The sequence below is a fragment of the Physeter macrocephalus genome, chromosome 13 (genome assembly GCF_002837175.3).
Source record: "Physeter macrocephalus isolate SW-GA chromosome 13, ASM283717v5, whole genome shotgun sequence".
Classification (NCBI taxonomy): Eukaryota; Metazoa; Chordata; class Mammalia; order Artiodactyla; family Physeteridae; genus Physeter; species Physeter macrocephalus.
In genome coordinates, this window is record NC_041226.1 from 68,158,179 (window position 1) to 68,169,792 (window position 11,614).

Consider the following 11,614-nt stretch of genomic DNA (forward strand, 5'->3'; position numbering starts at 1 on the left):
CAGATGAATGGATAAAGAAGATGTGGCACATATATACAACAGAATATTACTCAGCCATAAAAAGAAACGAAATTGAGTTATTTGTAGTGAGGTGGATGGACCTAGAGTCTGTCATACAGAGTGAAGCAAGTCAGAAAGAGAAAAACAAATACCGTAGGCTAACACATGTATACTGCTGTGTCTTTTTCTGTCGACTTTTCCAAATCTCTTCTGGCCTCTTCACACCTCTCTTGCCCTTTTGAGCCAGTGGTGCCCTGATCTTTACCTGATCATTCTGAAGCTAGCCATTTATAAAATGTATCTCTTCTCAATGTTCCAATAGATGCCATTAGATGAGATGAGACCTGTGATTATAATAACCACAACACCTGACAATTAATAGGCATTCAATAAATATTAGTTACATTTTTGTTTTTAGAATATCAATATGGTGCCCAGGAAAGCACAGAAGCTTTGAAATCAAATAGGCCTAAATTTTATTGCATCAAGTATTAATTGGCTCTAGGATCTTGGGCTGTATTTTTCACCTTTCTCAGTCTCTGTGTTCTCAGCTTTTTTTTTAAAAAGTCACGATAGAACCCATTTTACAAAGTTATGTTGAAGGTTATCTGTGCCAGTATCCATAAAGTACCTAGCCCAGTTTCTAGCACACAGTAAGTGCTCAGTAAATATCAGCCTCCACACACAACACATCCTTCCCCTACCCCGCCCGCCTCTTAACCCTGTGAACAGGAAAGATTGAGGAGACTTGGCTTCCAGCTTTGCTCTTTCCAGTCACATGACTTTGGGTAAATCATTCTAAGCCCCTTGCACTGTTTCCCTATCAAACAGTCCCCCGTGTCTACTACAAAAGTTCCTTTTAAGGGTCAGATAAAATATCCGATGGGTGATAACGTTCAATAAACATGGCGTGTTCTCTTAATGTAAGGTATTGTTATTGCTGGTAGTGATTGAACAGTGAATGATTGCTGAATGAATTATTGCTGATCGATTCCCCCAACCCCGCCCCTCCCCACCCTGGAGCAGAAAGAAAAAACCCAGCAAATAGTACTGAAAACCGATTCATGCGTGTTTGTATTACAGAAACACGCACATAGGGGAACATGGCCCGACAGGTGCAAATCCAGGCAGATATTCTCACGTGACCATCTGGCAGAAAAACCCATTGAGTCAATGCTGATACAGACGCTGCAGAGGCGCGGGGTCCCAGGGTTACAGTGACGGCGGACTGACGCTCTTCGTCTAATCTCTTCCAGGAATTTCTATTACATCACCATGTTGCGGGATCCGGTGTCCCGGTACCTGAGCGAGTGGAAACACGTCCAGAGGGGGGCCACGTGGAAAACCTCCCTCCACGTGTGCGATGGGAGGAGCCCCACCCCCGATGAGCTGCCTACCTGCTACCCCGGGGACGACTGGTCTGGGGTCAGCCTACGGGAATTCATGGATTGCACCTACAACCTGGCTAACAACCGCCAGGTGCGCATGCTGGCCGACCTCAGCCTGGTGGGCTGCTACAACTTGACGTTCATGAACGAGAGCGAGAGGAACGCCATCCTGCTGCAGAGCGCCAAGAGCAACCTGAAGAACATGGCTTTCTTCGGGCTCACGGAGTTCCAGCGGAAGACTCAATTTCTCTTTGAGAGGACATTCAACCTCAGGTTCATCTCCCCCTTCACGCAGTTCAACGTCACGCGGGCTTCCAACGTGGAGATCAACGAGGGCGCCCGCCAGCGCATCGAGGAGCTCAACTTCTTGGACGTGCAGCTGTACGCGTACGCCAAGGATCTCTTCCAGCAGCGCTACCACCGCACCAAGCAGCTGGAGCACCAGAGGGACCGGCAAAAGAGGCGCGAGGAGCGGAGGCTGCAGCGGGGGCACAGGGCCCACCGGTGGCCCCGACAGGACGGGAACCCAGAGGGGGCAGTCACGGAGGACTACAACAGCCAGGTGGTGAGATGGTGACCCCCTGCCCTCCCCTCCTCTCCACGGGAGGGGGAGGATGAGCGGGGCACCGCCCTACCTTGGAGAGTGTGGGACCATGCTGAGGACGTAGGTGGCTTGACGGGGGCCCCTGCTTCCTCTCTGTCTTCACCCTTATCCAGCTGGAGGTGATCTGTCTTGTTCTTTTTCTCCTGACATTTTTCAATCTGTGATATTCAGTAAGGTAGGAATGATGCATCCGATAATAGACCACTTTAGAAGGTCAAGGGGAGAAGCACCGAAAAGGAAAGAGTCCTTGGGATCTTTTTGTGTGTGTGTGGCGGCATAGGTCATAGTTTGGGCAACTGGAACCCACCAAGGCACACATGGAAAGCCAAATTATGGCTTGGATGTTCTGCTGAAACTGATCTGTCCGTACTGCCTCTTTAATGGAAATACTGCTGTTTAAAGAGAGAGGAAGAGAAGGCTTTTTCAGCCTTTAGATGAGGTTTAACGCCAACTCTCTCTTGGCTCTTGGCTGTCATCTTTGAACTCTATTTGAATGTGGGTTAAATCATGAGTAGTGTAAACATGTTTTGTTGTTACGGTTGTTTTTCAACAAGATTACCCTGCTCCTGACCATCACTGGAGACTCACATCCCCTGCATCTTTGCCCTGAGCCATGCTTCCTTCCCCATCTTTTAAGGAAAGGCCAGTAGATTCAGGACAGGCATGCCTCAGAGAAATGAACATTGGTAGGGGCATTCGGGAGAAAACGTGCTTATTAACGAATGCCTACGGAGATCACCATTTACCAATTTTTATTTTCAGCCTAAGGAATGAATGATAAATTAAGGGGGGGGCGGGGAAAGCAGGAGGATAACTACATGTCTAGCATTTCCAATCTGGCTACAGAGCCTTAGTTTTTTAAGGACTCTTTCAGAGTTTTACCTCTGTGGAGCAGTCATCTTCTTTGGTACAGGACCACCAAGTTTGAAACACTGCTGTCACAGAGGAAAAGACGTTTAAAAAGAATCTGGCCTGAAGAATAGGAACTCAGCTAGCATGTATACAAACTATAGTCAAGGTCACTAAATTCAAAAATAACTGATTGAGGCCATGAGACAGGGGACACAGTGGAGTGGTTATCCCAGGAGTTTAGAAAGAGTCTACCTCCCGATATCTCGAATCTCTCTGGCCTGATGACACTTTCTCCTCCCGTGATCTCTATCTGTTGTGAGAGTGTGGCTACAACAGGACCGAAAAATGTGCTGCGTTGCTAAGTGCTTCTTATTCTTACCTTTTCCCAATCGCAACTACAATAACACAAGATTTTTGAGTAATAAGGGGAGACCTGCGGCGGAGGGAATAGAAAATCCTTGCCTAGCATTTAGTAGGAGATCAGACTGAGCGGAAAGTTTCACAACAGGTTGATCTGATCAGTCCCTTCAAGGAGCTGAAGGCAAAATGAGTGAAACCCCTAAATCAGATTGAAAAGGCTATTTCATTGATACCTAACATGTTTGATGTTTAAGCCAGCTTTACATAAGCCTCGTCTCAGCCTCCAGAATACTCACTCTGGGGTTGAGAGTTAATCAACTCACAAGCGTTCGTGGGGTGCTCGCCTGCAGAGAGGGGAACCCAGCGTCTCCATCAAAGAGAGATCTGGAGAAGAGGCTTAGATGCTTCTTACACTACCCTTGGCTTCATCTGTCATGGGGGAAAAGGCATCGCTGGGGCCTCCCTGGTGCCAGAAACTTTGGGAGACCCTTTGTAGACCTCAGATCTAGTCACAAGAAGGTAGATCGTATTCGTCCCAATTAGGTGAGGAAAGTGAGACCACAGACAATAAATAGCTTCCTCAAGCGCTGTGAGCTAGGTCTGGCTGACTGCAAAGGGCAAGCTCTTCTTTTCTCCATCATGTTTTCCATATGGGATAAAAGCTTCCTGCCAATCATGCTAGAAGCCACCTGTTATTGCCCAGAAGGGTTTGTCTCTAACCCACGTGGGTGTGACAGCACCAAGCCAGCAGGGAGCCAGAGCCATGTTGCCTTGGGTGAGTCCAGCCCCTCCCAAATCACTGACCCATCAAGGAGCTGAGACACTGATGACGTTATAGGCAATTGTACTTCTTGAGCCATAGATGGGGTGAGTTAAAGGGGCCGAGTAACTATCACTTGTTAGTTGGTAGGGATTAGGCTCACAAAATATTAGCGTTTCCCTTCCTGATGATTTGTTCCTAAGGTGGTGGGGGAAGGAGGACTGCAGCTGGATTCATGAGCAGCTTTTTCTCTGTCTTCCCATCGCGATGCTAGGATCTAATGCTGCCTAGAATGGCAGGGCTGCAAATTATCTTTCTGACTGCCGCTGTGAAACAGACACACGAATACACACGCACGCGTACACACATGCACAATAACAATCCGGTGTTTTGTCATGCGGAAAATCAAAACAAGTTAGAAAGCGTTCAGATCGTTTCCTTTAAACTCACTTTACATTTTTGGCAGGGAATTCACGCATAGCTGAGACTTGGCGGCAGCCTCTGCTGACTTCACGCTGTTCCTTAGGCACCTCGGGATTTATATCAAAAGGCTTGCCTCGGCCTTGCTGCTGAAGGCGTGATGTATGGGGCTCCACTGGAGACCCGATATCAGGATGTTCAGAGGAGAAACCGTCTCTTTGTATTGGCCCGAGGCCAGTGCTGAGCAAATTAAGAAGACAGACGCGAGCTTCCTCCCTCGTATCATTTCATTCTAAAGCAGCACACTCATCCACTCCCTGGGGTCCTATGTTGATAGAAATGAAAGGTGGGGACGCAGTTTGTCCTCTGAAAATCAGCTGCACACCTACATGCCAAGTGATGCTCAGGGAAGGGAAGGGGTGTCAGTCAGCAGAAGGCCTCTGGGCCTAAGGATCCATGGGAAGCCAGCAGCCTTAAGGCCCCAAACCAAAACAATTCCAGATACATTAGTGTTAAAAGCCAAGCAGAGGCAAAAAATAATAAATAAATAAAAAATCCCTCAGTTCCGTGTCCTATCAACTCCTACCATTCCCAGCTAGACCTTCCTTTCCTTCTCTGGCAATGGCAACTCCGGTAACCGCACTGGGATAAGATGTCTGTGTGTGTGTGTGTGTGTGTCTAAATTATTATTAAGGACTAAGATACATACTATATATTGTGTCTCCTTTTAACTTTTTGGCAACCTACTTCTGACAAATAGAGAAAACCTGCCCTGAGAATTATTTGAATACTCTTTCTAATAATTGCTAACATTAGCACTCAGTGTTAGGCAACAGTTAGGGTTATCACGTATGTTATTAAAAATTATAAAAATCTGTCCCTTATCCTCTAAAGGAGGTAACTTTGTCAGAAATGGTTTGATCAAGGGTTTGAAATATAAGGACTTCTTCAAAAGTCTGACTAGAGAGCATATGAATATGGGGGAGAAGATCTACCAGATAGACCTAGCAAGGAGGTGAGCAAAGATCATTAAAAAATAAATACAGGTCCATTAAGTAGGATTCCTATTTGGCTGCTTTAACAGAGAAACTCAAAATAATAGTGACTTCAAAAGACTGAAGCAATTGCTTGCTCAGTTAAAAGGCAAACTGGTCTGGCCGAGAGGAAGTGGAGAGAAGTTGTACATATCAGTTCCAGTCACATCTCATTGGCTGGAACCTAGCCATTAGATACATCTAGCTGCAAAGAAGGCCAGGAAATGTCATCATTATTGGTTGCGATGTGCCTTGATAAATATAAGGGTTCTATTATTAAGGAAAACAATGTGAAAATTAACACTGATCAAAACTATCGGGCTCTGACACAAAAGGAAATTGAAAAATATCTCAAGTGCTTTTCAATGTCATCTATTTTGCAAAGACTAAGATTGAAATTTGTAACTTTGTACAGAATTTAATGCTTTTCAAAACATTTCTACATCTAGTGTCTCATTTGATCTTTACTACATTCTTGCATGTAAAATAGGACCTCTATTCATTAATCCCATTCAGTAGTTTGATGTGGGGATTCAGGGACGTTGAACGATTTCCTAAAGAGTCTAGCTTCTTAACAAGGCAGGTGCTCAGAGCCCCAGGCTTTTGACTTCATATTTTCTACTACTTTATGCTGCTCATCAGTAATGGGATCGAGAACAGCAAGAATATGAAATCTAAATCTTTATTGATTTATATCTTCTCTTGCCTTCTCATGGAACTGCAGTGACTTAGAAAGTGCTAAGGAGGGGGGTAGGGTTGGCTCTCAAGCCCCCGCCTCCAGGGAGAGACCCTCTTATTAGGAGTGAAATGTCCAAGAGGTGGACAGTGTTGCAGGGAGATCTCGAAGCACGACCGCTCCAACACCTCGAGTTGCAGGTCCACCCCATCCAATCCAAAAACTATTCAAGGTGAAGCCTAAGGGAATGTGCCCAGAACTCCTTAGGGAAGCTCAGTGTAGAGCTATTTAGAATCAGTAGCAGCCTGAATAGAGAAGCTTCATGGGAGGTCAATAGAACTCCTGCTCAAAAAAATCTCCCTTCTTCTCTACTGCTTCCCCAGGTCCGTGGAATTTTAGCAGCAACACACTGTTTTGGTTCTTGACTTTATTTGGTGTTAAATGAGTCCCTTTGCACACTTGCCGGGGAAAGGAAATGCTTTAAGTTGTCGTGAGCGAACATCTTCGCACAGAGGTTTCATCTGATTCCTCTCCATCCCTGACCCCTAGCTGAGAAGCAGTGCCTGTAGGATGGGATCATGCAGAGGTGGGGTTTGGGAGTAGGGGTAACTGTGGAGAAAAGTAGGGCTTCTAAAAGGGGGCAGGTCTTTCAAAGGTGGAAAGGTGAGGAATTAAATCAGTGCCAGGGAGTATGGAAACACAGAAAAGTAACTTAATGTAGTTTCTATCCTCAAGGTCGAGGGCAGTCTGGAGCCGTGTGGACTGTGATTCTTTTGGCCACTGAAAAGAGCAGGAAAAGGCATGAGGCTCGTGAGACAGGACCAGAGCATTGGGATGGTTTGAGGGGCTGAACTGGACTTGGAGCAAAGAGATAGCTGCGTCAGACTTAGGCAGAGTACTGTGATCGGATCACAGCTGTGTCTCTAAGGTTTTTCTTGTCCATAGTTACTATACGTCCACTGGTCAGCAGAGCTCCAGCTGAAAGTCTGCAGGTGGGCATTGGGGCTGGCTGAGTCTGACGACTCTACCCAATAGTGCCACCTCTGGGAAGCATGCAACAGTTCTTTCTCCAAAGCACTTCCGGCTTTTCTTCTAACCCCCTCCCTCCATCGCTACTGGACGTAAGCCTGCTTTCCCTCACCACATTCAGCTGGACGCATCTGAATGAACTCCCTAAAACTTTGAATTAGCCCTTCTGGGCAAGTGGGCGGGTTCTGAGACCTGTGTGTTTTGTAGCCAGAATGCACATGGACCCATCTTCACAACACATCCACAGAACCAACCTACCCTGGAGAGGTGCGGAGATTTCCTGAGGACTGGCCTCGCTTTGAACACCAGCAACATCTGCAAGACAAAAGCCCCTGAACTTCCAAGCCAGGACTCGAGGTCACCCAACACAACTATGGATCTGAGAACACAGAAGCACAGATGTTTCTTGAGCCTGTGTTCTAAGTCGTTTATGGACGAGACTGCAACTGTCATCCTTTGGCACGTTAAGTGGAACCTCTGTGGGTTACACGTTCTGTTGCACTGTGGGAATTCATCAAAGGGCCAGATGTCAGTGCTGAGAAGCTTCAGTTCTTGCTGGGGAAAACTGTCTGAGGGAGCAGAATGTGTATGATTTAGTCATTGTCACATTCGTCTTCCACCAACCTGTCTTTTTTTTTTTTTTATCATGTGGCCACCTTTTCTTTTCCTTCCTTCTCCCCATCTCCCTCCCCAGAAGTACTTTCTGGGGTTTGCTTGCATTATTTTTCATTTAACACATCCAAAATGAAAAATGTTGGAAAGAAGCATCTGGACTTTTATCTGGTGCCCCATTTTAGATGTAAAGATAGTTATCCAATAGATAGTAAATGATTTCTCCTAAGAGATATTTCTTTTTGTTTCTGTGCCATAGTATGTATGAACTTGGGTACTCAGAGATTGTATTGTGACATTATCTACCTTTATTGCTGTTTAAAAATGATAGTTTGTAGAACTGAGGATTCCCATTGATGTGAAGCACAATTTAATGAATAAGCTAACGTATTAAACTGTTGTGATGTCGAGAACAACTGTTTTCCCCTGTGATTTTGTTAGACATTTTTACAAAAGGAGAAGAGCTGGTTAAATACTTTAAGGGATTTATGGAAATTGCATACAGGGGATCAGCTTTGTCAAATTCTCAAAATCCATGCTTTGGACAAAAATGTGAAACTTTAAAAGCGTATTGGATGTGAAACTTTAAAAGCATAAGAGACAGAGAAAATATAGATTGAAGCAATTTCAAATCTCTGAGGCCAGGGAGGATTTTACAGGCTCTCAAACACATGAGCTTCTAAAACCATGGTTCTCAGCGAGTCTCCCTGGTCACCGCCCACCCGGCACAAGGAAATTCACTGTGAAATGCAGAAAACAACCTGGAGATGAGGAGGAGGAAAAGATTTGAGAAAGAGTGATGGAAGAGAACAACAGGAATTAGAGGAAAGGAGTTTGGAATTCAAGGTAAAAGAACGGGGAAAAGAGGAAGGGAGGAAAGGCAGAGAGAGAGAGAGACAGAGAGGAAGAAAACACAAGCAATAATGAAATCTAATATGGGTCTCTCCACAGTTTCAGTGTGTATGGTTTGCAGATTTTTTTAATGACTGGCTCCTGTAATCAAGCAAAGAAACAAAATTAACTTCTAGGAGAGAAGTTCGTTCATTCAAAAATCCCTTGAATGAAACAATTTATCATTTTCTTTTTGTTCTATAAAAGTGGGAACTGCGGATTCCTTCCTTGCTTGTGGGTTAGTGAGATTTGGAGCCTTAGAAAAATGTCATTCGACCAGGTTCCTCTATCTAGTCATACGCAAAGGGAACTTGACTTTAATGCCATTGGAGTCGTCTTAGGAAAGGCTCCAAAAGACAGCAGAAGTTAAATACACACACACACACACACACACACACACACACACACACACACGGAGACATTTGGGGAACTTTTCCAAGAAAATCCTCACACAAGTTAAGAGTAGGACTGAGGAACACTCAAGATTTACTTCTTTCTCTCATTCACCTTGAAAATAGTGTTGAAAATAAGATTGAAAAAAATGTCAAAAATATTATTGAAAATCTGCTCACAATATAGTACTGTTCCACTCTCAGAGATCACTTTTCCTATCAAATATATATTTGCAAATTAATGGAGTCTAATTCAGCATAATTATTTCTTTATAAACAACTTGTTTTTTATGATTATAAAGTAATATATGATCTTAGATAATTTGGGAAATACAAGGCATTGAAATGTCCATAAATTATAAGCCAAACTCTGACATTATTTCGATCTATTTTCTTTCCTATTTTTTATGCATTAGCAATTAGAGTAACATTTAAAATAACAAATGGGGCTTCCCTGGTGGCGCAGTGGTTGAGAGTCTGCCTGCCGATGTAGGGGACACGGGTTCGTGCCCCGGTCCGGGAAGATCCCACATGCCGCGGAGCGGCTGGGCCCGTGAGCCATGGCCGCTGAGCCTGCGCGTCCGGAGCCTGTGCTCCGCAGCGGGAGAGGCGACAACGGTGAGAGGCCCGCGTAACGCAAAAAAAAATAATAAATAAAATAAAATAACAAATGTTTTAGAAAATGAGAATCATACAATCTGTGCAATGTAAATACATAGGTTAACATCTTAGTACCCATTCTTTGAAAACATAATTTTAATAGCTGCATATAATTTTTTTTTTTTTTTTTTTTTGCGGTACGCGGGCCTCTCACTGTCGCGGCCTCTCTCGTTGCGGAGCACAGGCTCCGGACGCGCAGGCTCAGCGGCCATGGCTCACGGGCCCAGCCGCTCCGCGGCACGTGGGATCTTCCCGGACCGGGGCACGAACCCGTGTCCCCTGCATCGGCAGCCGGACTCCCAACCACTGCGCCACCAGGGAAGCCCACTGCATATAATTTTATCATTCCCATATTTGGGGGCATTCTGCTCATTTTCAATTCTTCCACTAATGTAAATAACACTGAAGTGAATATATTTGTACATAAGTAGCATCTATTTAAGTGTCATTGTACACTCATTGGAGAGAGGACAGTGAGCCACTTGATTGGATCTTCCCAACAACTCGGAAAGAAAAATTATTCAAGATTGTCAGAATTACATAGATGGAGCTAAATGAATGGTTAATAAAAGAAAGAAATAAAAATTATCCATAGCATCAAAGAAAATTATATGCATGTCTCCAATACCACCCTCCTGGCCCTGGAGTGAAGCTCTCATTCCCCAAGATGCTGGGGGTGCTGGCTGCAGGCTGACAGCTCCCAGCTGAGTCTCTCAAGGACCTGCCCTCCCCCAAGGTCATGCCACCTTTTGGGAACAGGTCATATAGAATGACTCTGCTGTGGGGCTAAAGGTCAGGTCTTTTGACTGGCGACATCTCAGCTCCAAAGCGCCCTGTAGGCTCAGCTGAGGACAGCACTGCAAAGCATCTCAGTTCACGGGCTGCTTCCAACCCATCCTGTGGCCCTTTCTCCCCACAGGTGTGACCTCAGTCAGCTTTTGACACACATCTTACCATGGACTCTGCTCTCCGGGGAACTAGACTTGCCACGGACCCCTGAGTTTTAGCCTCCGCAGCCTTCTGCTGTGTTTCTTCTTTGTTCTGCCACCTGCAGACTTCCCTTCCTATCTTTTGAGCTCAGCTATGTTTTGGAAGGTTATTTTGGCATATTTTGTCCAACGTTTCTACTTGTTTGTAGATGTAAGAGGAATCTGTGCTGGCTCAGTCTGTCAAGCTTCTAGAAACGAGTCTGCTTTTAAATGTTGAAATCTCCTTTGAGTTTGTGCTTCTATTGCTTCTCCATTATTCGGCCCTTCATCACATTTTCTATTTTGAGCCTCCAGATTTTCACAATTAACTTTCACTCCTTTTCTATTCTGAGGGACTTTTCCCTCTGTTTGCTTATCTCTTCCAAAACCTGTTTGTATACATTCCCTTCAATAATATTTTTACTTTCCCACTTACACATGTATTTTATATATTTTACTTTACCTTTCCACTTTTTAATTTTTGTTTTCAGCTATTAATCTTACATTTATGCTTGAATTTTTCATCTTAATTTTCTTTGTTTTTTTTTTAACATCTTTATTGGAGTATAATTGCTTTACAATGGTGTGTTAGTTTCTGCTTTATAACAAAGTGAATCAGCTATAATTGCTTTACAATGGTGTGTTAGTTTCTGCTTTACAACAAAGTGAATCAGTTATACATATACATATGTTCCCATATCTCTTCCCTCTTGCGTCTCCCTCCCTCCCACCCTCCCTATCCCACCCCTCTAGGTGGTCACAAACCACCCAGCTGATCTCCCTGTGCTATGCGGCTGCTTCCCACTAGCTATCCACCCTAAGTCTGGTAGTGTATATATGTCCATGCCACTCTCTCACTTCGTCACAGCTTACCCTTGCCCCTCCCCGTGTCCTCAAGTCCATTTTCTAGTAGGGCTGCGTCTTTATTCCTGTCTTGCCCCTAGGTTCTTCATGACATTTTTTTTTTT

General features: G+C 44.6%; 1 protein-coding gene across 1 annotated transcript in view; it reads left to right on the forward strand.

The window, feature by feature from the left end:
* HS6ST3 (heparan sulfate 6-O-sulfotransferase 3) overlaps positions 1-2,497 on the forward strand; it is a 676,187-nt gene extending 673,690 nt beyond the window's left edge. The window contains exon 2 of the mRNA XM_024123204.1: positions 1,257-2,497. Coding sequence (XP_023978972.1) covers positions 1,257-1,965 — 709 coding nt within the window. The 3' untranslated portion in view covers positions 1,966-2,497. The remainder of the gene's footprint in view (positions 1-1,256) is intronic.
* Positions 2,498-11,614: the final 9,117 nt, after the last annotated feature.